Genomic DNA, 26,512 nt, shown 5'->3' on the forward strand with positions numbered 1-26,512 from the left:
ACACCCAATGGCAATGGTGCAAGTGGCCAACTGCAAACCTACAAACTTACTGTTACAAGCCTGTACCCGTTATGCTACACTGCCACCAGACAGTGTCTGATAGTCACTTTGCAATTATCTTGAATGACTTATAGTGACACTAACTGAGTCTTTTAATTAGACCTAGTACACTGATCACAGTTCCTTGTTAAAATAGTGTTTGTGTGCTGACATAATAAACTCAGAAATAGCAATGTTACGTACGATGTAATTCTGCACAACAAAATAAAATATAATAGGCTATTCATTCAACTGTCATGGGTCCACATTTTTCAAAGTTACTGAGTATTTTGATAGTAGCCTCCTGTAGTAACTATGTATTATGGGCGATTCATAAAAAAAAAGAATACAATAAAAATCTCTGTAATTAAGTTTGTGATTCACACTTGAAATACTCAGGCTACGTTGAGCCCGTGCCACGCCTATCCTATCACCAAGCGTGCCGCGTGCCGCACCTATCTTATCACCCACCACCCCCCTTCCCCCGCCGACATCAGTTGCCTGCCCGGAGCTTGACTCCCGTTATAAACAATCCCACAGTCGTAGGCATAAACCGCAACTCGTACGTTAGCGAACCATTCACACACAAACATCTTCGCCTCTTCGGCCGCTTTATGGAACTGGATCTAATTATTTCATTAGGCAGTCGTGTTAGGCAAATACCGGCACAAACAATCGATTAAAGCGCAAGGGTAAGTTTATTATTATTATTATTATTATTATTATTATTATTATTATTATTATTATTATTATTATTGTTCTTGTCATACTGCAGATTTTGGCTACTGTCACATTACGATCACCATTGTAGTCGTTGTAAGCGCTGTAATTATTATTATGATAATTGTTATTGTTGTCATACTGCTGATTTTAGTTACTGTCGTTTTACTATCACCATTGTCATCCTTGTAAGCGGTGTAATGTTTAACTTTCACAAGTGACTATCTTCAGAATCCTCGCAAATAGCGTAACTATTGTACTGGACACATTGTAACTAGTCTGAGGACATTTTAACTCTGGAAAGTTGATTTATCTGTTACATTAATGAAAGTATACAGTCAGGTGGGCAAGTAAACACATCATGTGGACACGAGTAGATCAGCACGAGACATAGCATATGCGATTACCTCGAGTTGTACCAAAAAAAATGAAATGATGATTATCACCAGGATTATGGATGATCACTGGCTTTTATCGAAGTGCAGTTTGACATCAACCATGTTCTCGTAAGGAAACGTATCCTCAGCCCTGAACGATTTATAGACATCAACTAATGTACCATCACCTTTTTAACACGTGTGTACATGCATACATATATACAATTATGTACATGGTCCGCATACTGCAATCTAGGCTGTCTCTCACATGTGAAGTGCATTGCATTTATGTATGTGTTTGGGGGGCTGAGGGTTGGAAGGGGGAGGGGTGCTGTGACTGTGTTGGATATCACACAATTATAAGTGGATTGAAAGCAGAAATTTTGGCATTTGTTCTGTCATCACCTTCAGGGATGTGTTGATTGAAAAAACCAATTAAGTGGCACATTTGTGCTGTGAATTCTTCACAAGCCTGGGCTACAAAGAAAACAGCCTCCCCAGCTTACCCCCCACCACGCAGAGGGGTGAGGGGAAAATGGGAAATGCATTTGTGCTGGAAAAAACACATTCAATGTGAAAAGGGAACAAATGTACAAATGTGCACAGGCATTCATGTGATAGGAAAGCGAGTGGCAGTGGTCACATCAACTGAGCACTTCACCCTCTGATTAATCTCTGCCATTATTATCGGCCCTGCTCTGGACACTAAAATAAGGGTGCCTTATCTTAGATTCTTCCCAGATTGGGGTTCATTTCACCCCTGACAGTTAGCAAAATTTAAACAAATGTGTCTCTTTGATTATATCCCCAAATGTCATTAATTAAATTTGCAAATAAAGTAATCCTGGTTAAATAAACATTTTTACACATCCTCAGTAATAGTAGGAACACTGTGATTTATTGCATATATATATTGTTCTAAACACATACAGAATCAGATACTGATCAGTGTGACATCAGGTTTTATATGTGCTTCAGTTCTTCAGTGTATAGTTTTGTGGTGTCTAGTGGATGATTGATGAAGGTGCATTTGTTTATTTTAAAGATGTGGTCCTGAGTCACAGTCATCATTTTAGGGGGGTCAGGAATGAAAAGGTCTTAGGATCACTAACTTTTTCAATATCGAATGGATCTTATAAACAGTATCACCTGTTTACACAGCTGGATATTGACTGAAGATAAAGGGAACAAAATGATCAGGCGAATAACAGCCTCTAATGTGGGAATCAGAATCAGACCTGCAGTCTTCTAGTTGCATGCCTAAGTTGTATCCTCTGTACCAGGAGTGGGCAACTGTGCTTTGGAAGCGCTAGAGATTTTTCTGTTTTTTTTTTTTTCGTTCAGTGCAAACGGAGGCTTGATAATTAAACGGATAAAAAATAATAACAAAATGACACCCCCCCCCCCACATTTAACCACCACAAAGAAATAGATGGAAATGTTTGGACTGATATAAGCCGATATTGCAATGCAATTGATTTCTCGTACTGTTGCTGAATAACCCCGTGCAATATAGTCTGAAACCACTCACAGATTTACCTTTACAATCACCTTTAAGAGGCTGAGAGTGAATATGATAATTGTGAATGGCTGAGTACATACAGCTTTTGGCCACAAGCACTCATTAAACCTTACAACAGAGAGATTTATTTATTTATTTTCACTGGGAGGGGCAGGCAGGCAGTTACATGAAAGGAGTGTAAGAACCCACACAGGGACCAATCCATGCATTTATGAGTGATATATCTCAAACTCAGACACTTAATGCAGGATTCAGCTATTTATGCAATGTCTGCTGTTACTAAATGAGTGCAGTGTAGTGTGTAATATGGAGAGAAGTTATGGTTGCGTTCTTTGATAGCAAAGAAACAAGAGGCATTGAAAGTGGTAGTGGTAAATAGACAATAATAGTAAGAACATGTTCTGAGGAATGAATTTAGCTGAAGGCTCATTAAACTCTGAAATGGCCACAGAAATGCTGTGCTCCTATGTGCAGTTTGGACTTTGACAGCCAGATGAGAACAGCAATCAGAGGTTAAATTGGAGGTTGTTGATTGGCTAACAAAGAATAAAGTGCATAACTGAAAGAAGGGATAAGAACCATCAGTACTGCCTACAGAGTCAAGTCCTACCTCAAACCCGAGTATTAATCGCTGTCCTAATGCATTAAATAAGGGAAAAGGTTCATTTTCTTGTAGAGAATTTGACACTTTTCTGTTCCTTTGTCTTTTTGTTCTTTTTTCTAAATGTAGCTAAAATGAAGAACAAAATACATATTTCCCTTAATCTCAGACATTAATTTGGTAAAAAGTTTGCTTTATTCCATTTGGAATCAATCATTCTACTCAAAAAGCTGTCCTCCTGCTGTGCATCTTTCAGTGTCTGTGGATGTCTGATTTGTGATAACTGTGTACAGTCTCTCTCGCCACCATTCACACTGTCTGTTTCCCTCCCCCTCTCTTTCTCTCTCTCCCGCTATCTTTCTCTCACCTTCAGCATTCTCTCTCCCAGATGGCTCTTCCTTATGGCACTCTTAACACCTTCACTGTTCAGAAGGAGTCATGCATCTGATGCGCATTTCGCACTGCACAGAAATCAGTTTCGATGTGAAATCATTGTTATTAATCCCACTAGAGAGTGAGACAGCACGACCAGCAGTCCCTTGTAGTTTGCAGTCAGAGTTTGAATTCTGTGTTGCTGTAACTGCACTGTGGAGCTGTATTGTATTATTTAATTCTATGGAATGGGAAGACAAAATATGCTCTTTGTGCCTGCCGTAGTCTGATTTGTCCCCCCGATAAAATTAGGGCAGGATTCAGGGATTCTGTGCCCTGTTATACACAGAGATTAAATAAATAGCCGCATTGGATTCATGCAAAAATCCTTTGTCCTTTTCCCAATCATCCCTGTATAATGAACCACGGAACCTGCTCCATCTGTGTCTCTGCTCTGCTTCGTTAGCTATTCGTTACATATGCATGATACGCACCCCCCTCACTCAGAAGTTACTCACCATAAATTTTAGTCTGGGGTTGGTGAGTTAGTTGTGCATGTCCTACGTTAATGTTTGGTTCACTGAATGTGAAATGTGCTGCAATCTCTCTAAAGTCTCTTTCCCTCTCAGAGATGGAAGTGTACATCTGCTTCCTGTGCATGTCTCATGTGTATTAAATACATTAGAGCAGGAACTCCTGGAGGGCCAGTGTGTATTCAGGATTTTGCTCCCACCTATGGCTGTATGCGCAAATTCTGAGTAAATTAAGAAATGTAGCTGAAATGTCAGATCATTAAGCGGTAGCTGTGGCAGGAGGCTTCAGCAGGTGGAGCCCTGCACTCCAGAGCGGCTGCCCCACCACTGTTTTTTTTTCAGCCGGTTTCGGCCACCTACCGTTCTTATTTACATCCTCGTACCTGCGCCAGCCAATCAGAGAGCTGAGTTAATTTACTCTGGCTGGCAGTCTGGACCTTTCAGCCTCAAGGAGGCTGAAGTTTGCTCAGAAAGGATGGCGGAATTCTCTTCAGCGTTCGGTCAGCAGCTTGGTCTTGTCATCATTGTGATGATGATGATGATTCTCGCTGCATATCAGCTTCACTGTGGGTTCATGCTGAGATGGCGTTGCTTTTAATTTGTCTCTGAAGATCGGAAAAATGCGGAGAAGACAGAGGTTCCTCTCCAGGTTTGTGTAGCAGGTCTTCACTCTAGGCCTGCTGCCTCATGGTTGAGTGCTGGAAGAGATGCAGAGTTCCCCCTGTGCCCCCCTGTCTCACTCGCGCCCAGTCGCGCAAACCCCCGACCGTTCTGCCAGTGCCAGATGTTGTCTCAGCGGTGTCTCGTGCCACCGCCAGGGCGAAGCGTGATCCACATGGGGTGTGGTGGGGTGTGGTGGGGTGGGGGGGGGGGGGTTTGGGGCGGACGGCGCGCTCTGCACAGCAGGGCAGCTGCTTATCAGGCGCGGACGCTTCGGCCCGCGTGGTCCATTTTGTTATCAGCCCGGCCCTGCTTCTTTTCAAAGGACCAGCTGTCATGTGAACGGTCCGACTCGGGGGGGGGGCTGCTTTATGCATCTCGGCACGCTGCTGTATCTCCTGCTGGCTCCTGCTTTGCAGGAGCACATCGGTGTGACTGCATGCATCATATCTGCATGGCTGTTTTCTCATCATTCGCTGTAATTATCTGTGAGCGTGTTTCCAGTGATTAAACACACCAGTAATCTCAGCCTCTACCGCTCAGTACTGTAGATCTTTACAGTGGATGATTTTGAGTAGGAAACACAACCTCAGTGTGAACTGGGTAAATAGGGGCAAGGGCACGGCTGCCATGACTTCATCATCTGAGTTTGGAAGGTGCCTCTGAAGCTGGTCTACCCTTGCATATCCTGTTCAGCATTTAAACCAAGGGAATGAAATGTGGTCCTGCAGCATTTGTAATTCCTGGTCCTGCTGGGCCCTGCTGGGCTGCTCAGTCTGGCCTGGAGGCTGTGGCTACTTTTCCTGAGCTACTCTCTTGACCAGGGTTACCTTAAATTTTTTTTAATATAAAAAATAAAGGATAAATAAAATAAATAAATCCTTCTCATGCTGAGTGTGCGTGTGTGTGTGTGTGTTCTTTTGCCTATCTGTCCAACTGTGGTCATTATATTCGAGCTGACAGTTGAAACCTATGCATCAGCACTTCTTAATCTAAACTGCTTGCCCCGGGCAATATTTAAATTGGCCCCGGCTATGAAACTGCTCTGAAGTGTTTTTGCATTACCCTGCTTTGCATAATGATGTTGCAACACAGTGGATTATTTCCATAGAAGCTATAATAAAATTTTGCTTTTTATTTTTGTTGTAGAAGGTTCTCAATAAATACAGATAAAACACAAACATTTATCTGAGGGTCTTATGGCTTATATGTGCAGTGTAAGTTATGCTGTAGATATGGGACTAGCTGAGATCAGCAGGGGATGAACAGTGGATGGGAGTAACAGATTATATGTTATAAGCACCTGAAAACATACTGTTTTTTCAATGACAATTTGATTTACGTGATTCCATCTCAAATACTGTAATAATGTAAAATAAACCTTTTGATAGTATGTGACGAAAGCCATGTGAATGAAATTTTCTTTCAGAAAAAAGCAACCTGGAAGAATTGTCTACTAGGCAGTGACATATTGCTCATTTCACTCTGGTCTGTTATATGGGAACGGAGTTGACACAAATGACTCACTGTGAATCACAACTACAAATCAGTTCAACTATAGTCATGAGTACAGATTTCTGCTTTTAGTATAGGTAATGTAAGTTCACACAGTTATGTACAGATATGAAAGGTTAGGTTAACTATGGATTATTGTGCTAGGGAACTCCTTAATATGCAATCCTATGCTAATATGCTAATGTTCATGTTCAATATGTGAAAGGGACTTATGTTTTTCTTCCCACAAGATGCCAGTATGTGACAGGGCATTAGAATACTGTCAGCTTCTCCCCAGCAGGTGGCGCGGTGTTTAAAGATGACAGCTCTCCCCTGGTGCCTGTTGCCAGCACTCCTCTTTGGCACCCTGGCAATTTCGCAGAGGACCGAGCCCAGATCCTGGAATGCCAGGAGGGGCATGACCCCGGTGTTCTCCACCAATCCCGACGCACAGCAGAGTCGAGCGCCCGGCGCACAGAGCGGCGGGAGGCGTCACGGTCGGCACAGCAACAGGCTGGGTCACGCATCACTTTCCCGCCAGCCATTGCTCCCCATGGGGGGTCCCGGGGATGATGGGATGGGCCGGGGGGGTCTGAGGCCCCTGAAGCTGGATGTGGGCCAGGGTGGAGGGGATGGGCGGGCAGTGAAAATGGGGGAGGGAACCTCACCGGGCTTCAGAGTCCAGTCCCACAGGGCAAAGCACCGCCCCCTCAAGGCTGAGGCTGCTCGGAAGGACAGGAGACTTGGGCACCATGGGCGCAGGAAACAGGGCGGCCGCCGGAACAAGGCCCGGCACGCTAAAGGTGAGGCCTCAGGCATGCTGGGTCCCCAAGGTGTGGTTTCAGGTATCATGGCAGTTTCGAGCAAGGCACAAATATGTCCTTTCTCTCATGCCTTATTTCTACTTACCTATCCATCTCCTTTTATATCTCTTTTCCTTTTTGCATCTCTCTTTCTAGCATCCTCAATTTCTCCCTCTGCTACTCTCTTAGTCTTGCCATCTTTCAGTTCAATTTAGTTTAATTTAGTAAACTTTATTGGCATGACAGAGGATGGATATTTTATTACAAGTACACAGATATGGTTACAGTACAGTCAATAATGTTTGAAGGTGATGGCCCTGATGGTCCAAGTAATCCGCTTATTATTTGTAGTTATGTGTTAGTGTAGTGTAGGGCCATATATAGAGCCAGTCAGGTTTTTTGTGTTTTGCTTCATTATCCCAATGAAATAAGATATTTTATGTTGATATATATATATATATTATTCTGTTTGCTGGGGCAGTACTGGTCTGCAGCTCATACATGCTTTGGGTTAAGTGATGTTAATGGGAAGGTGCTTCAGTATGAAGTCCTTGAGGGGTTTCTCACTTTGATTTTGTCTGTGTCTCCTCTTCCCCAATTGAATTGAATTGAATTGAATTGAATTGAATTGAATTGAATTGAATTGAATTGAATTGAATTCAATTCAATTCAATTCAATTAAGTTCAATTAAGTTCAATTAAGTTCAATTAAGTTCAATTAAGTTCAATTAAGTTCAATTAAGTTTGGTTTAATCGAGTTAAACCTAGTTCAGTTCAATTCAAATCAATTCAATTCAGTTCAATCTAAGCAGCTTTGGTTGAAAAACAAAGAAATATTGATTCGCAATTGTAACTTCTCTGCGTCTCTCCAGGCCATTTCTCTTATTTGCAGCCCAGTTTGGTGCAGCATGGGGATGTGTTTGAAGTAAATCCCTCCAGTGTGCCTCCACCAAAGAGCCCAGCCCAACCCAGCCCACATCCCTCCCCCACTGACACTGATCACAGCACCAGCCCCAGCACATCCCTGGTAACCACGGTGAAGAGCGAGCAGCCTCCCACTTCTAATCCTCAGGTACCTGAAACAGGGACCGTGTCTGAACTCACAACAAGAGGCGCATGTGAATGAAACATGAGTTTTTAGCACATTGAATAATTTCAATGTACTATTGGACATGCAGAAATAGAGTATGGAAAGAGTATGGGTTTCTCCAAAGTTCCTTTTGTGTTCATTTCCTCTCTCCATCCAAATCTAACGCCAAACTACATCAGCAATCATCCTCCTTGTAAATTCACATCCCCTGTGTTAAACCTGACTCTTCATCACCCGCATCCACGGTCAGTCCTGTCCTCTATCAGTGCCATCACCCATCTGTTCTGATTGCGTATCAGCTCTTTCTGCTCAGCATCCGCTGTCCCTGTCAATCTCAATCCATCACCCTTCGTCTCTCCGCTGTCGACAGTCAGCCTGTTCCTTTGCCGCGTCTCTGCGCTCAGTACTGTAGATCTTTACAGTGGATGATTTTGAGTAGGAAACACAACCTCAGTGTGAACTGGGTAAATAGGGGCAAGGGCACGGCTGCCATGACTTCATCATCTGAGTTTGGAAGGTGCCTCTGAAGCTGGTCTACCCTTGCATATCCTGTTCAGCATTTAAACCAAGGGAATGAAATGTGGTCCTGCAGCATTTGTAATTCCTGGTCCTGCTGGGCCCTGCTGGGCTGCTCAGTCTGGCCTGGAGGCTGTGGCTACTTTTCCTGAGCTACTCTCTTGACCAGGGTTACCTTAAATTTTTTTAAGTCAGCCTGTTCCTTTGCCGCGTCTCTGCGCTGTCGACAGTCAGCCAGTTCCTCTGCCGCGTCTCTCTGTGGAGTCTCTGCGCATCCCGCCGTGTAAGTCAGCGGGGCGACTCGGCCGGAAGGGTTTAATCAGCCTGCTTTATTTACCGCGTCACCCCGCCACCTGCCCACGGGCCCACGCCTCACTCCACCGGCTCTCTGTCTCACCCCATGCAGAAAATTACTCTCTTCTGTCTGTGGGTGAGAGCTGTTTGGGAGCTGGTTGTGTGTGTGTGTGTGTGTGTGTGTGTGCGTCTGTGTGTGCCTGTGGTTATGCTTGTGCATCCACATATGTGTGTGTGTGTGTGTGCACGCGCATGCATGCATGTGTGTGCCTGTGGTTATGCTTGTGCATCCACATATGTGTGTGTGTGTGCGCGCATGCACGCATGTGTGTGCCTGTGGTTATGCTTGTGCATCCACATATGTGTGTGTGTGTGTGTGCGCGCGCGTGCGTTTATGTGTGTGGTGCATTTGTATGTGCCTGTGGTTATGCGTGTGCATCCACATATGTTTGTGTGTGTATGAGTGCGTATGCATGTGTGTGTGCCTGTGGTTATGCGTGTGCAAGGACATAGGTGTGTGTGTGTGTGTTTTGGGGAGGGGGGCATTAAGCCCATGTCTTCCCATCCTCCACTCTACCATCTGTCCCAGTCGTGTCCCACTCTTGCCCACCCTGTCTCCCCCAGCCCTCACCCACAGGTTCTCACTTACCATCTACAATTAATTTGGCACAGGCATCGCACTGTGCTCATTCCAAGCCAGTAGAGAACCCAGAGTGAATCACAATGTTTTTATTCACCCTCGCCCCCTGACTAATGCTAGTCTTCTAGTGGTAATCAAGCCAGGTTCTTGGAAGGCATAGAGTTTGCTGTTTTTTTTCTGCTTTCTCAGTATTTCTTTAATCAATTAAATCAATTAGTTATAGTTAGCTCACCTCATGTGGTTTCTTGGGTCAAAATTTTTGTGGATTTTTAAGGTGAAAACAAGAATCCACAGCAAACCCTGGGGCTTTCCAGGTGTAGGGTTGGTGAACCCTGGGTGGAGGCAGCGGAGGATGCTTGGCGATTTGCCATCATACTTGGTTATGTCTGTGATTCTAGAAATCTGGCTGGAGGAAGCGGCAACATGAGGTGATGCCCACTCTGGACATGGCTCTCTTTGACTGGACTGACTACGAGGACATGAGACCAGCAGAAACATGGCCAAACTACAGAAAGAAAGGTGATGCTGCCTCATACAGACTTCCTTCAATCAGAGAAAGCCAGTTTTACTGAACAATCAACTGTTTAAATCATACTTTCCCATGTGCATTCATATAGTACCTGAGTCCTAATTTAATAATACATCAATTTTCACATGAAACACCATGTTCTTCCCTCTTTTAGAAACATTAAGTAATAAAATCAGCATTGTAACAATACGTTGTACTTATCAGTGGCTCCCTTGTCCTATGTTCATCCCCTCCTTTTTCTCTTCACTCTCCTCTCCTGCCTTTCTACATGGCTTCTCTCTCGTTCCTTTCTTCCCTTCCCTTCTCCTTTCTTTTGCCTCTTGCCTCTCTCCCTTGGTGTACATCTGTGACATAGACAAGTGGCGCAGTAAGAATCTGAGTGGCGGAAATACGACAGTGGATGCAGACACCATTGAACCATGTGACCACCACCTGGACTGTCTCTCAGGTCAGTCAGCCTCCCTCCACACAGATAGTCCTTTGACCGATTTGTCAATGGAACCTGTCAATCACTGGCTGCTGTGACAAGATGAGCTGACGGTTTCTCCCTGGTTGTTCTGGCTCTGCCCCCACCCCCCCAGGATCCTGTTGTGACCTGAGGCACCATGAGTGTAGGCCGCACAATCGTGGGCTAAATAACAAATGCTATGATGACTGCATGTGCACAGAAGGTAAGGGCTTCTACACAGAGGCGTTTTTATTCAAATTCATCAGGCATCTGAGTACGTTCTTTGGAAGATTCTTCCTCTGAATTGTGTACCAAAAGACTTACGGTATTAGGATTTAGGATTTTATTAGGATCCCCATCAGCTGATGCAGAACATCAGCTACTCTTCCTGAGGTCCACACAAAACACAAAAACATGGCAACAGATAAGACACACCAACAGACAAAACAACCACATGAAATAAAAATCTTAAAAGTATAACTAACAATATTTTTTCTTGCAGATATATTACTATACATATTCTTATTCACATACACTTAATATACACTAAATTAATAAGAACTAAATATACATACAAAGTGAAATATTACAACATATTCATATACATATTGATATTCTATACATAAAAAATGTACAAAATGTGGTTACAGGTGTAGGCCCTTAGGTGTTGCTTCACTTGTTTTTTAAAGCTTGCTTTATTGTGTGCTTTAGCAATCTGAGCTGGAAGTGAGTTCCATGCAACCGTGCTCGATACAATACTGTGCGTTGCAGCTGGTTGAGACCTTCTTTATCATTGATTCTGATCACTGTGGAAAGGAGTGAAGTTTTTGTGAAAGCAAATAACTCAGAAACAAAATGCTTTCCTGACCTGCCAGTTCATAAACCGTCATAGAGGGGGCAGCCAGCACATGAGCTCTTTAGGAACCAAGTGGAACTCTGTCCATTACAGGAAAGAACATGGAATACTTGTCAGGACTCATGGGGGGTATGGACCCAAAAGCAGAGGGACAAAACACAACTCAAAAATGGGAGGGGAACAAAAGACTTTACTAAAAAAAAAAAAAAGGCAAACAAGCAGGGAACAGAAAAGGCCACGATGGGCAAAAACACAAACTCAAAAACTATCTAATAAAACAGAAAACAAGAGGAACTCAAAAACACGGGCAGGGCAGAACACAGGTAGGCAGAGTACAAAGGCAGGTACAAATGATCAGAGCAAACATACATAGGAAACAAACACAAGGAACCAGCACCCGAGTCAAGGGGACAAAGAACTTAAATAGAGGGGGGGTAACAAGACACAGGTGAACTCAAAAAACAATCAAACCAGAAGAGGGGATCACAAGACACAGGTGGGAACAATGATGGAATAACGAGACAATTGAAAACAATCATACAATTAACAGGGGGGAGCAGGACACAAAACAGAAGTGCCGCCATCTGGCGGCCCAACAAGGGAAACACAGACAGGAAAACACAGAACCATGACAATACTGGGTTCTCACTGGAGATGAAGCATCTTTAGGATAATTTGGTTTAGAGGAATATTCCATTTGGTGGGAAACTTTCCCTTGCTGATTAATGGCCTACCCAGAATCTGCTGACATGTGGCTGGCCCTGAGTAATGGGATTCAGCAGTGATATCCATTACTAATGCAGAAAGTGCAAACTGTATGCAGTCTGCAGCCCAGGTGCAGGATACGGGGTGAATCTGATGATCATGTTGATTTACTGCAGCTAATTGTATTCATATTTGCCTGTTTGGCGGTTGGGGGGTGTGTCCTTATGCATTTAAGGGCTTCGCTGTTATGCCAAATTTCATCGCAAACGTCGGGTGACCAGGCGGAGGGGGCGCTGCGTGGAGCCTGAGTCAGCGAACGCCGACCAAGGGGCATTCATCACAGTGTGAGAGAGCTGGGGGAGCAAGGAGGAACGCTGCATCGCCCTTCCCCTGGCCAAATATTCAAGAAAAAGAGCACAGCCAAACCTACCCCCAGGAATCCGCCTCAGTCTGTATCCCGCACACACACACAGAACAGTAACTACACATACATGCACCGAATGGCGGAATGACAAAAAGGACTTGTACGTCTCCACCCATGCAGATCGCAGTCCTGTCATGTTCTTATTCACTGAAATATCTTACAAGAATGGATTCACATGATCGGTTTTCAGAACTGTCCTTTTTACTGTATTTTTTATACGTAGGTTGTCTTGTTCAGATTGACTATGCTGCAGTGTTTGTGATGCTTCGTCGGCCTGAAAGCGAAAAGAAGGCTTCGATTTTCCTCCAGAGGAACTCATATTTAACTCCCACAGTGCCTTCTTGGGGGCCTACGTGTAACATCGGGGTATGGTAGGAAAATCTACGGGGGCCTTTGCGGCAGGCAGCGGGAGTCACAAGTGAGGGTTCATTGTGGGTATCGTAGGTGTTGAGGTGGGGTTAGCTGGAGATTAATGGTGCACAGTGAGATTGTATATAGGCTCTTGTGTGTGTACACAGTTCCTAACCGCCATAAAAAAAACCAGCTGGTGCCAATACATTCTATGGTAAAATGTTACATAAAAAAGGAATGTTTTTTGAATGTAAGTCAGTTAATATATTACAATGTGTATTTGTTGTTTCCACTTCCACATTACATTTTATGCATATGTTGCAGATAATTTTTATGGCATACTTCATGGCATGCATAAACAATGAACGTATTGTTTAAAAGTTGAAATAGTGCACATATTGTGTAATTCATAGGATGCAGTAAACGTGACATTGTTTTGAAAAATGTTTTACTTCCATTTTTAATATATTGGTCACAGGTATGGATGGGGTGGATGATCTGTTGGATTTTATAGGGATTTTATTTGTCTCTTAATCGTTGAGTTGTGACAACAGTATCATAGACATGGTCAAAACTCAATGATTAAGAGACAATTAAGGTGGTGTCTTTGTCACAAATTCTGATTTGCTAAAGTAGTGTTTTTGTGATTCTGATTTTATCATTAAATGTAATTCAAAAGGTATTCTTTTAGTCTTTTACCTGCATACAATAAAGACAGCCTGTGACTGTCTTATCACATTATTAAACATAGTTTTCCTATGGTGTATTACCACATTGTTATCCATCCTTCAATCCATCCATTGTCTATATCCGCATAACTAGGGGCAATTTAGACTCTCCAATTAACCTAACCTGCATGTCTTTGGACTGCGGGAGGAAACTGGAGTACCTGGAGGAAACCCGCACGGACACGGAGAACAAGCAAATTCCACACAGAAAGGCCCTGGCCGGGATTCAAACCACAAATGTATTTTTCTCCAGCATTTCGGCTCCTTTTTTCTGCAGAAAACCCCAGAATCCTGCTTTAACGCGGCCGGTGTGTGATACATATGTGCGCGAGTGTGTGTGCGTGTGTTTGTAATGAATGATGTAAATCTATTGTATGTAAAAAAAATAGTGATGAACCAGTTTCAAAGCTGTCACAATAGCTTGTGTCTTTTCAGGTTTGCTGGTATAGGAGATTTTGTTAACCCATTATCATTCATGGGGTATTGATCATCTAAATGGTTTTATGAATTCTGAATGTATGTGAGTGACTCCCTTTCTGTGCGGTTTTATAATTATGCCTTTTTTAGTGAAAAACTAAAGTTAAACTTTGAGGCTGTAATGATAATGAGTTTAAAACAATATTGAATGTCAGTCAGACTATTCATTTAGTGTATGACATCCACTTTACCTCTGGTCGTGACAGGTGGCAATATAGGTAACAGGTAACAGTGAATATAATACACTTCTTTTCACTCTTCTGACCACAGCTTGCACCACTGCGTGTGTTATGAAATGTACATTACAGCGGTTGCTGATTCCCGCTGAGACAACATTATGGTATGTGGAGAAAATCACACTTGTGCCACTGCTGACTGTGACCAGCAGCCAGGCAGGGAAGAGCAGGATTAGTCACAGCATCATTGAGCTGGTTTTTCTGTCTCACCACACAGCAGTAAGATCTTCTGGTCCGCCTTGGCTAGTTATGTGAAGTGCGACCACAGCTCAGGCGGTGGACTGAAAAACTGACTGCGATGAGGCGATGCGGTGCCTGGCAGCACAAACTTCTGAGGAGAGTACTTCTCTGCCCTCTCTGGAGCTGAAGGGAGGAGTTTGCAGCAATGAGACCAACTAAAAAAAAACTTTATACAGCCCCCATACCTTGCATGTTAGATGTTCTGCTTTTACTAGAGCAACTGAAGTGAAATAATTAGCTGAAGGGTAAAATGGCTGTAGCTAACCTGGGATTCAATTCCGTAATCTTCGGACCATGAGTGCCGTTCATTAGTCACTATTTCTCACTGCTGTTTAATAACTGCTATTTAGAAATTATATTAGATTTTTGAAACCTTTGACTAGCATTTGACTAACTGCTATAAATTCAGATGTGTGACATTTCATTCCTGTTTTAGCTCTTGTGTAAAATACATGTTGCCATCTGGCATTCTTATTAAAAATATGTGCTAAATATTGAGGAGCTGTTGTACTATAAATAAATAAATAAATAATAGTACCAATGATATGTGTGTATAAACAAAAAATGTTTATTTAACCTAAACTGGTATAATATATTTTTTAAAGTTTTGTTGGCTGCTTATTGCTTACCCCAGGATTTGGATCCAGAGAATGAAAGCATATAAACTATAAGATGATGAACATATGTTAATAAAAAGGATATGAAACGTCCCCTCCCAGGATCTTCCTTATGATGTATTATAACTAATTAGAGGCCACTTCTGATGTTTGGGTCATGTGGGGCGGTAGGGTAAATAGTCACGTGGAGAGAGTCAAGCTGTTGTCACATGGTTAGTGTTTTATGCTTGACTGGAGGGAGGGGTCGGACACTTAGGCAGGAAAAAGGAGCCCGGTTTTGTGCTTTTTAATGTGACATTCTAAAAGCTAACGGGAACGTCTACACTTTCCAGTTAGAATGGAAATTCCAGCCATAAATTTGAAGGTAAGCGCGAAGGTGCGAATTTAATGACAACGAAAGCAACTAGATTTGGCGTTACAGTTTCTTATGAAAGTGATCAACTTTGTGAAAGTTTTTACGCACCGTATACGCAATGAGAACATTATGACAGCAATTAAAAGCAGTGTGTCGTGTGTCTTTCATCGTTGTTAGCTAACATGTATGTCATCGTAGGCTACATGGCGAATTACCGATAGCACTAACAAGACAAGCTATTAACAAGATATAGGCTGTCTGATATTCTAAGATAGTGGTAGACTCGTACTTTCTCGTATCTTGTAACGATAACTTCAGAGATATCGTTTATCACGTGTTTATGTTAACTGTTAATTTTTTATAACGACTATTGGTAGTTACTAGCCTTCAATTTCGAAAGTACCAACGTTAATTGCTGTAGAGTTGTTCCTCTACTGGATTGCGAAAGTGAGACAAGTGTGATGGGAGGGTGATGTGTTTGCGTTTCTCCCCGCAGGCCATAGTGCTAGTCCACTGGCTGCTGACCATCTGGTGAGTCGGTTTGGATATTGCGTTTTTCTCCGCACACCTGAGGAATTTCTCGAGTTGTCCACTCCAGAGCCTCTTTTAGCCGAGCTGTGAACTGGCAATGAAGAGGGGGCGGGGGATCGGAGATGTGTGCTTTCTGTTTCAGACAGGGACACTGTTTTGCACAATGCTTGGATACTGATGATAATGCACGTTTAAAAGACCAATCATGCATTGTTAAATCAGGAAGCATCATTTAATGCCATTCCTCTACAAAGCTCACAAGATCTTTGCAGGTTAACTGACTTGAACCTTCCTGAATACAGTACCAGCTTTTCATTGAATTTAGACAGTTCTCATTATCATAATTTTTTTCATGTGTGTGCGTGTGTGTGCTTGTGTGTGTATGTTTGTGCACTTCTCAGGGGCTGTATGGCTTCGCTGCCAGCCTCTTATGCTTGGGGGAACTTCACAATCCTTGCTGTGGGCGTGTGGGCCATCGCACAGAGGGACTCCATTGATGCTGTGCTAATGGTGAGCAGAACCACACCACCTTTCCTAGTCATGTATCAAACACCTGAAGCACTTGTATACCCTGTGCGAATGCACCGAGCAACTGTGTTGTGAACAGAATACGGATGTGGAGAAAATGCCCCTCTATGGCTACGTCAATGTCGAAATTAAAACAAAAAATATGTTTCTGAAAGTGACAAAAAGGGAGCTGTGTTATTTATATGTACCCTGATTAGAAGTCATCTGGAATGTAGGAACAGATGTGAATACCTCTCTCCCACTTGACCCCTGAGGAGCCGTATTCAGCTCAAGGACTTTCTTGCTCTTTCAAAACCTTATTTAATTTGTAATCTCTGATGCTGCATTCTTCCACACTCTTTTATGTCTCTTAAGCTGGGTCATTGGGGAAAACAGTTCAGTGTACCAGAATATTTCACCCATAGGCCTGATGGGAAATTAAGTCCAAAGTGTGATCAATGTAGTTCTGAAGCTCAGGCTGAGAATGTTACCTCTTGTCATCCCCCCTAGCTTGTACATTTCTGATTTTTGAAAACAGACCTGGTTTAGCAGTGTTTTTCACTCTGTTGATTTTTTTCATCCCCATTCCTCCCCACCTTATTTTCCAGCTCCTGATTGGGATGATTGTGACCATGGTGACGGACATGGTTCACATAGGGCTTTTCTACCCAATGGGTGATTCCTTGCCAGAGCGTGCCCGCGACACATTCCACTTCAGCGTGGGAATGGCCATCCTCAGTCTCCTGCTCAAACCCGTGTCCTGCTTCTTCGTCTATCAAATGTACCGTGAGAGGGGCGGGGACTACAATGTCAACTTTGGTGAGTGGACGTCCTGAGGGAGAAGTGGAAGGTTAAATTGGCGGAACTAGGGCTTTATTCGCAAAACCAAGTGGAAGTGAAAGAATCCCTGGCACTTTTTCATATCCCTTCTCCTGCTGTCACAGTGTTATTTCATGGATATAGGAGGGTAATATTTGAAGATCTGACGGGGATAATATTTTCACTTGTTGCCTGTGTTGCGGGGGGGGGGGGGGGGGGGCTGTGGCAGAGCCTCTGCTTTTATGTGTGAAAAAGGATAGAACTCAAGCTGAGAGTCTCTGTGCTAACCACACACTCATATCACAAGAGACCCAGCTAATCTAGTTAAAGCGGTGGTCACAAGACAAGCACTCTCAGAAGCGGGGAAACCACTGTGGAACATTCAAACTGCTAGCTGAGAATTCTTTACTGCAGTATATACAAAGTATTTTCAGAAGTTTCCTTTGTGTTTCTCTAATGCACTGATAAAAACTGATTGCTAAAACAAATTATTATGTTAACATTATTTTTTGGCATCAGTTTTTAAGACCAGAGAGGAATTAAGTTGTTTAGTTTCCAAGATTGCAACCCAGCTAACACTAAACATGTGAAGAATGTTGTGAAACATTCTGGTTAGATCCTAATTTGGTTGTGAGATAAGATGAAGAAACAGTCCCCTAACACTACTAGAATGCATTTAGTCTTCCAAGCAAGTTTTGAGAGAAGTCACAGTAAAATGTTCCAGGCATGTTGCATGCAAACTAACTGATAACATCCTTTAATGGTTATCTTTTATTAATGAAGATACATTGTGGAGCCTCCCCATGGGCTGCACCACATAGTCTCCCCATGGGCTGCACCACATAGTCTCCCCATGGGCTGCACCACATAGTCTCTCCATGGGCTGCACCACACAGCCTCCCCATGGGCTGCACCACACAGCCTCCCCATGGGCTGCACCACACAGCCTCCCCATGGGCTGCACCACACAGCCTCCCCATGGGCTGCACCACACCGTCTCCCCATGGGCTGCACCACACCGTCTCCCCATGGGCTGCACCACACAGTCTCCCCATGGGCTGCACCACATAGTCTCCCCATGGGCTGCACCACATAGTCTCCCCATGGGCTGCACCACACAGCCTCCCCATGGGCTGCACCACACCGTCTCCCCATGGGCTGCACCACACAGTTTCCCTGTCAGTATCCAAGAATGGCCTGTGTGTCAGGCACATCTGTGTGATCTTTATACAAGTGACAAATCTCTTTCGAAACATCCTTATTGAAACCTTCATGGTTCTTTTCGGTGAGTGCAAAATTTCTTTTTGGATACCTTTGTAATGAAGTATTTAAAAAAAAAAAAAAAAATCTATTTGGTCTTATTTTTTCCCCTCTTGGAAGTATCTCTTTACATTAACAGAACATAGACAGAGATAATTTTGAAACTAGTTATTTTTCAGCATTGTTTATTTTGTATGTTTATTTCTTTCACATAATCTGGAGGAATGGCAGTTGTTTACATTGAGTGCACAGTGCTCTCATTTGGGATAAACATAAACATGCTTTGGTTTCACCCAAGAGAGTGTTATAATGGTGCATGCAGCTGTGTTGCGTCAGATGCTTCATTGTAACAGGCCTTTCATACTCATTTGAACTTGCAGTGAGATGTTAGCTGGTCTTGATCTCATGTCCCCCTTACATGATTATATCCTGGTTTGTCTCCCCCTCCTCTGCAATTTTCCTGTGTCTTTTCTGTGTCCCCTCTGCCTGTGATTTGACTCTGTTTTTCTCCTGTATTTCTCTTGTTTGGCCACCTGTGTCCTTGTGTTTTGAACCCCAGACTTGGAGACCTCTTTGGACAGTCGCTGCACCACGGACAGTTGTGACAGTGCCTTGCTTGGTCGGCGCTACTGAACCCCCCACTCCCTCCTCCCCCCCGCTCCTTTCTCTCATCTCTTCATTCAAAGCGCTGTCCTCAGATGACCTGAGTTCGGCCTTCCCAACTGTCAGCCCTACTGTATTTATCAAGTCAGGATTGCCCAAACACACCCTCAGTCCTCCTCGAATCAGAATGAGGGGGCACCTGTGTTCTCATTGGAACTTTCTTGGTCCTTTCTCCTTCCCTCCTCCAATCACAATGCAGGACCTTCCCCTGAATCCCTCCTATATCTGTCATCCTCAGTCATTCCGTCACATTAAAATCACCTTTTCCTGTGTTTGTACCTGTTTAATACATGTTGTGTGTATAGATTTCTTTTCCTAGCTGTTGATGTCTGCTGCTGTCTCAGATGTTCCTTTTTTATCTGTGTGTTTGCATGATTGTATGTGCATTTGTGATGTTATTCTGTATAGTATAGAAGAAATAAGATTATTTAAATCTGCAAGTATTTTATCACTGTCTGGCATGTGTGAGGAAAAGCCATTTAAGAAGCAAAATTCTTATTTATTTTAGTGATTAATACCACAAAATATAAATTGCACAATTTCTCTTGGTTTTAATACAAAGTGTGTACTGTATCTCACTGGACAGACAGAATTGATTCCCTTTTTTAGTATTATGCATTGCATAGGTGATGTAGATGGATTGTTTTTTTGCTCTGAAAATAATGAAGGGAATAATTATATGATGTGGTGCTCACTTAAGAAATGCTTGTTTTTTATATTGTTTGGTATTGTGTCTTTTACATTTACTTATTACTGTGTGTTTATAATAAGAATAGTAATTTTTTTTAGAATATACATTTTTAAATGGTTTATTTTTAATAAATTATATTCGGGAAAATCAACAACATGATCTGTGCCTTAGTGTCCTTAAAATGCCTAAACTGAATTGGACAGGCCTCCTTTTGGTATAAGCCACTGCTAGTACTTACTGACTGTGTTGGTTTCCTCAAAATAAGCTGCAAATTTGTCAGAATTTACTCTGCACTCAGGTTTCACTGGTTTTGACTAATAACCATTGTTTTGAATAGAAATGGATGGTGTTAGTGCATGAACCAAAATAATTCAGCAATTACAGTGTATTTATTAAAGACTTACACTCACTGTTTTTCAGTATAGAGGCAGATTTTGATTCAAACATTTCAGCATCCTGTTTGATCAATGAAATGGTGGTGTATTCTGATGGTGATCTTCTATTCTCTTACTCTGAAACAATCACAGGTGTACAGGTTAAACTGAGATGATTTGCCAGTCAGAGTCTCTATTTCACATTGGCTATTTACAAGTACGTTGCAGTACTATTGTTAGAAAATGTAATAGCTATATACATTTTAAATGGTTGCTCTCTTTTTTCAGCCTTTTAGGTTAAAGACAGGTTTGTGGAGTAGATTAATTCAGTAACTGCACTGTTCCCCTTAATTAAACCAGTATGGTCAAACATTTAAATCCTGAGCTTATCTTTAAGGAAGAATGTTTATTGCTGAGCTTTTATGAATGTAGCTACAGGAAGTGTACTCCCTGTAGAGAAGGAAGAGGCATTGAGGTTCTTTCCTGTGCCTTTTCTTGTCTGCACATTTGTTTCTTTTTAGTACCATTCATAAAATATATTGAATTACCTTGGTCTTCATTGCTTTTGAAGATTACTTCCCCCCTCTTAGGATTAGCAGGATGCTTTGTGATGATATTGCAGCAAGGTTTCATTGATTAGTTGGACAAAAGTACTCTAAAGATGGTCTTAGTGACCAGCCTTGTAAAGTCTAGATGTCAAGGCTGAAGTGCTGCTGCGTGTGTGCATGTGTGTGTGCGTGTGTGTGTGTGCGCGCGTGTGTGTATGTGTGTGCATGTGTGTGTAGGTGTATTTGTGTGTGTGTGTGTGAGTGTGTATGTGCATGTGTGCATGTGTATGTATGCGTGTGTGTGTGTGTGTGCTCGTGTGCGTGACATGTGTCTGTATCACATGCACTAAGCCTGTAGCAGTTGGCTGACTGTGCCCTGTTTTTGTTTTCGTGCAGGCTTCCCCACTGTTACCCGCAACCGAGACTCTTACCAGTCCATTGACCAGCAGGATCAGTCCAGCAGCCCAAGCACGGCATACGGGCAAGCGGGGGACCCCAAATCTGGGCCACGTTCCTACTGAGAGAGACATGGCGGAGCATGTTGGGGCTAGCTGGGGCTAGCACTTCCACACCACTATTTGTAGCTTGGGGAAATCTAAAACATTCCCTTGTTGCTGCATATAAGCATATCTGTTATGCATTTTTTGCCTGTTATGTTATCCCCTAATCTTTAGTGCTATTTTGTGTAGTAGCCATTTTTCCTTCTTTTCCTCTTCAGCCTGCCTCAGCCTGTTCCTATTGAGAGACATAGGAGAGCATGTTGGAGCTAGTTGAGGGCCTTTTGTGGGTAGGCTGAGGTGACAACAGGTTTTTCGGGAGATAGGCGGGGGGGGAGGGGGGCAGGGTGTGAAAAGGTGTTTTGTGCATTTCCTGAAATCAGTGTCTTACTTCAAGCTTGAAAACAGGTGAGACGTTAAAAAAAGCTGTATTTTCTCTGAATGTTTCATTCAGTTCAAAGAATGTCATACATGGACATATGTGCTTTATGTGCTCAGAGCTCTGACTAATGACATGGTCCAGAATGCATCAGCAGGTTCTGGTTCAATAAACTATTGGGAACCCAAGGGAGTGGCATATCAGTACTAACAACATTTTTATCGCTAACACTGGATTGTATTAATATTTATATTCGAGTGTTTAGTGTTAAAGGTAGCTTTGACTTAAAAAATATTAAACTGTATTTTAAGCAGTTTGGTGTTGATAACTATTCAGCTGAAGTGGTGATACAGTTGGTAAACAAATGTTGGTAATTGTTGAGCGCTTATTAGCAGACTGCTGTTTGTTTGCCATTTTCAGTGTGGATTTCAGAGGAGGAAATGGTTTGGGTTTGTGCAGTACTCAGAAAAGTGTGGTGATTCACACACCAAAGTATCTCCCATGTCCTAACTGTAGCATATGAGCTTGTGCCATGCCCGTACTGCAGGATAAGGGAATATGTGCTCCTACTGTAGCATATGAATCATCCTAATATCCAACTTCAGGATTTAGGAACACTTTTCATAGCCTTACTGTAGCACACAGGAATCTGCATTCCACCCACTGCAGTGTAACCCCTGCAACACCCCTACCATAGCAATTACACATTTATTCTATGCCCTTGTGGTGTGGGGATGGCTGATTTAAGCAGCCACACCTGCCCTGGGTCAAGCTAATTAGACCTGGCCAATTGGATAATTGGTTAAGAATTAGATAATTGGTCAGGCTAATTGGACCCAGGAACAGGAGTGGCTGCACCTGTGCATAGTGAGGTAATCACTGCGCACAGGTTAAATCTGCCATCCCCACCCACACAAGGGAGCCTCTGTCATGACAGCGTTTTGCTGTCCCCTTGCAAATAAATCTGGACTGCTTGAACATCTTCTCCCTGTGTCTCTGTGCTGGAGGGCCCCTAGGAAAGCCACTTCGGTGGCCTGTGGCAGGCGTGTTTGCCACAGCCCTTATTATTACAGCATAGTGGAAATTTTTCCATATGCTTATTATAGCACATCCATGCCCCCAATGTCGCATAAGGGAATATCAACTAAATCCCTGTTGTAGCATGTAGGAATCTCCTGTGCTAATCTCCTATTGCACCATGTAGGAATCTCTGTCATGCCCCTATTATAACATACATCTGTGCCGCAGTCTTTATAGCACATCCACACCACTGTGTGTAACTTGTAGAAATTTTAAACATTCCCTTATTGTTACACATGAGAATATCTGTCATGCCCGTAATCTTTAGTGCTGTCTTTGTGTTGTGGGCATTTTTATATCTTGAAAGTCTTTCTTCTTTAGCCTCATGCTGCTGCCGCTTTATTTGTGAATATTTATACTTGTACAGATTTGTCAACAGGGTTTGGCTCGAGGTGGAATGAAGTTACTGGCCGTTTGGCTCACTCGGCCCTGACTGGACTTTAATTGAGTGACATGGCAGAGACAGGGTCTCACACTTGCTTCAGTGAGATAATGTTAGGCCTTCAGACGCAGTTTAACTCGCACTGGTTTTCACCAGATCCGGGTGGCGGAACACGTGACAGAGTTTCTGTGAAGTTTTTGTCTTTTGAGCTGCAGTATTTGTCCCTATGGTTTTTTTAGGAGTTGTCTATTTTTAGCTTAAACTAAAGTCGATTAAAGTGAATCCAAAAAAATGTATTAGAAGTGAAGAATGAGCTACAGAACCACGTGGTCTTCTTTAAGCAGAGAAGAGTTTTTGCAGCTGTCTTCATGGAATTTGTTATCATTGCTTTAGAAGAATACGCCTTCAGTTTGTACTGCTTAAGACAGTCATACGGAGGGTACAGTCTCTTACTGAAGTGGCTCTGATCTTTATTAATCTCTATTTCCCAATTTTATGTCCTCATTTTTTTGTTTGCGTATTGCATGTCACTATGCTTCAGATCAAGGATAGTGCAGATTTTTGCTGTTTACTTATGTGTAACTGAATAAAAAGTGTGTATTGCTAATATAATTAAGAGGTGTGTAACTGCTGTGTGTGTAGATTTTTATAATCACCCACTCAGGAATCCTAGGAAAACCTGTTGGGTTTTTTTTTTTTTTTTTTACGTTGATGACTGCTTATCATTGTGATTGTTATAGTAGTTCAACAGAGATCACCCTGGTTCTGCAGAGGCAAGCAACCCTGGTACTGGACTGTAGCAGTTTCTCCACTAATGGTTAGGTCTTGAAACTGAATGGAGCTAAAGCTTGGGAGGTCTATACGTAAACTAAAGCTAAACTCTGGAAACCACTGAGTTTTCTAAATTAACCTCTGTCCAATGTCTGTAGTGAATCAGCATGAGTGTTTCTGCTCCTTTTTCTATGGTGGCATCAGTGTCTGATTCTCACAGTTGTGCTAGCGAGCTGGCCGTCTTGCGGTTGACTAGAATGAAAATAGTATCAAAATGGTTTATGAAAAACAATGTGGTAACTCCGCCTTGAGCCATGTGGTCTGTGTTTGGCTCAGGGCCCAAAGTTCAAAGTTTTGAGTTTAAAGAGCTCACTGTTGGCCTCACTCACAGGCCCACAAGCCTTAAAAAAGACAGTGGGAAAGGTACCTGTGGGTGAGTTCTGAAGAGCTGCATTTCTGTTGAGTTCTGATATTGGGAAGGGGGCTATGGTACTAAAACAAGTTCTGGGCACATGCTTTGTTACAATCCCTGTGGGGAAGTAAAACAATGAATGTATCAACTACACTGGATCACTGAGTAGCATTATTCCAAATTAAATATGTGCTGCTTTCATAATTAAATGTTCTGTGACTCCACCCGTATGTTCCTGCCTGATCTGAAATAAATTAACCTGCTGGTCGAACTGGCATTTCATTATTTATTGCCTTTCTGTTGTTCAAGGGCATCACAGGTCAATCAATGGGGAAATAAACCATTCAAGTAGAGTATTGATTATTGTTCAGAGACTGCCCCTAAGTGTCCTTTAATGTGTGGAGCAGGTGTCCTGTAATGCATCACGTGCGGTTTGACCATTCAGTGCATGCGTTTGCCCTTGGGAGCCTGGCTGCTCTGCTGTATAACTCAGGTGTCTTCTCTTCCTCTCTCATCTTCTACCCCCACTATTAGCTTCTTCTCCTTTCTCCTCTTGCTCAATACACAAAAAAATGAATCAGTGCTTGAGATGTGCCCTGCCTTCATGTCTATAAGAAATATGAGAGCTTTCCATTTTCAGTTCTAATGTGGATTTTGAGGTTTGTTAGAAGTTGACCAGTTCATTATCCTTTTTGTGCTGTATTTGCCAGTGAGCTTTCTATATTAGTTTGGTCTGTTCTGTTAGATGAGTGTCTGTGCTGTATTTTTATTGTGTTGTCATGCTGTAGTGTCATTTGACAGACACACCTTGTCTCTTCTGCTCCATTTCCTGATCACTAAGCAATGTAAAAATCAGAACATGAATTTTGTGTCATTCTAATACCAGAGTGCTTTAAATAAAAGTCAAAGTAGAAAAAAGATACATTTTCTGATGTACCTGGAATAATCTCCACACCTAACATAAGGAACTTCTGTTTACAGAGGAACTTCTGAAATTCTGCTCTGTAGAGTTTCCAACACTGGGTTGATATTGGACACTAAAACTGTAACCCACCTGTTCTGACTCCTGGTCTTTAGAGTGAGGAAATGCTTGTATGTTCCCTCTCTCTTTAACATGGCAAATCTCCCCTGTAAAATACTTGAGAGATCACAAAGGGTTTTTCTTGAAAGTCATGGTTGATATAGTACAATAGTGTTTTGAACTCTGCAGCAAATTGGGCAAAATCAAGAAACTGAAAACAAGAAATTATGACATCGCTGACTAAATTGTGATGTACTACATCCCTGCATGGTTTCTTCTGACTCTTCTTACTTACCAGAAACGATTCCAGTGTAATTAATCTTTGGTCTCATCAGGCTGCTATGCTGTGGCAGAATAGTCAGTGAGTGGGGTGCCTGAGTGTTCTTAGAGAATCTATCTTAGGAGAAGAGAAGCATTGGTGTTTTAGAATTGTAATCACCTGATATCTCCTCCACACACATTTCAGACAGTCTCTCGCTTTCTCTCTCACCTCTCTTTCACTCGCTCCCTCCTTCCATGTGATGAACTCCCCAGTGAAATCATGCAGGGTGTATAATGAGCATGGATTGAGGTCAAGGAGGAGAGGCCAGGCTACAGAGCAAATTGATTAACCACAGACACAAGGTCTCTTACCTGTATCTCATCTTGCAAGCCTGACTTGTCTTCATCGGCTACGTCGCTGGGTCCTGGGTCCTAGGGAAATATTTTATTGTTAAGTTATTGAATTCCAGAGTATTCTAAAGATGAATAGTATGTGTATGCATTGATCTCCATAATGTTTCGGGAATTTTTATTGATTTGGCTCTGTGCTCTGTACTTTAACCACATATGACCTGTTTGATTACAAATTTAAAATTGTGGAGTACAGAGACAAATTTAAAAAAAGCCTTTATCCCAAAAAATTCTGGAGCTCACTGTATGTAATATATGTTTTCAATTTAAAGGTTATC

At 42.6% G+C, this 26,512-nt stretch overlaps 2 protein-coding genes across 4 annotated transcripts; both read left to right on the forward strand.

Moving 5' to 3' along the window:
• The first annotated feature begins 519 nt into the window (after nt 1-519).
• Nucleotides 520-13,656, forward strand: LOC135237418 (draxin-B-like). Of its 2 annotated transcripts, none has more exons than XM_064304554.1 (7): nt 520-731; nt 6,617-7,121; nt 7,994-8,193; nt 10,060-10,180; nt 10,546-10,638; nt 10,772-10,861; nt 12,435-13,656. In XM_064304554.1, exons 2-7 carry the CDS (start codon nt 6,638-6,640, stop codon nt 12,545-12,547), a joined length of 1,101 nt encoding a protein of 366 aa, XP_064160624.1. In that variant the 5' UTR covers nt 520-731; nt 6,617-6,637; the 3' UTR covers nt 12,548-13,656. The 2 variants fall into 2 exon arrangements, with proteins under 2 accessions (XP_064160624.1, XP_064160625.1); XM_064304555.1 differs by having other exon boundaries at nt 6,620-7,121.
• Nucleotides 13,657-15,478: 1,822 nt separating this feature from the next.
• On the forward strand, nt 15,479-25,463 carry LOC135237419 (type-1 angiotensin II receptor-associated protein-like). 2 transcript variants are annotated; one of them, XM_064304556.1, is made up of 6 exons: nt 15,481-15,636; nt 16,124-16,158; nt 16,560-16,668; nt 17,274-17,484; nt 21,417-21,817; nt 21,856-25,463. In XM_064304556.1, exons 1-5 carry the CDS (start codon nt 15,610-15,612, stop codon nt 21,539-21,541), a joined length of 507 nt encoding a protein of 168 aa, XP_064160626.1. In that variant the 5' UTR covers nt 15,481-15,609; the 3' UTR covers nt 21,542-21,817; nt 21,856-25,463. The 2 variants fall into 2 exon arrangements, with proteins under 2 accessions (XP_064160627.1, XP_064160626.1); XM_064304557.1 differs by lacking the exons at nt 21,417-21,817; nt 21,856-25,463 and adding an exon at nt 19,304-21,399 and having other exon boundaries at nt 15,479-15,636.
• Nucleotides 25,464-26,512: the final 1,049 nt, after the last annotated feature.

The sequence above is a fragment of the Anguilla rostrata genome, chromosome 13 (genome assembly GCF_018555375.3).
Source record: "Anguilla rostrata isolate EN2019 chromosome 13, ASM1855537v3, whole genome shotgun sequence".
Classification (NCBI taxonomy): Eukaryota; Metazoa; Chordata; class Actinopteri; order Anguilliformes; family Anguillidae; genus Anguilla; species Anguilla rostrata.

Bases quoted from the DNA above. Each gene is read 5' to 3' on its own strand.
- LOC135237418 (XM_064304554.1), top strand. From the start codon at position 6,638: ATGACAGCTCTCCCCTGGTGCCTGTTGCCAGCACTCCTCTTTGGCACC. The intron at 7,122-7,993 runs GTGAGGCCTCAG...GCGTCTCTCCAG, and splicing joins CAAGGCCCGGCACGCTAAAG to GCCATTTCTCTTATTTGCAG. The intron at 10,639-10,771 runs GTCAGTCAGCCT...CCACCCCCCCAG, and splicing joins CCACCTGGACTGTCTCTCAG to GATCCTGTTGTGACCTGAGG.
- LOC135237419 (XM_064304556.1), top strand. From the start codon at position 15,610: ATGGAAATTCCAGCCATAAATTTGAAG. The intron at 16,669-17,273 runs GTGAGCAGAACC...CTTATTTTCCAG, and splicing joins CCATTGATGCTGTGCTAATG to CTCCTGATTGGGATGATTGT. The intron at 17,485-21,416 runs GTGAGTGGACGT...GTTTTCGTGCAG, and splicing joins GGACTACAATGTCAACTTTG to GCTTCCCCACTGTTACCCGC.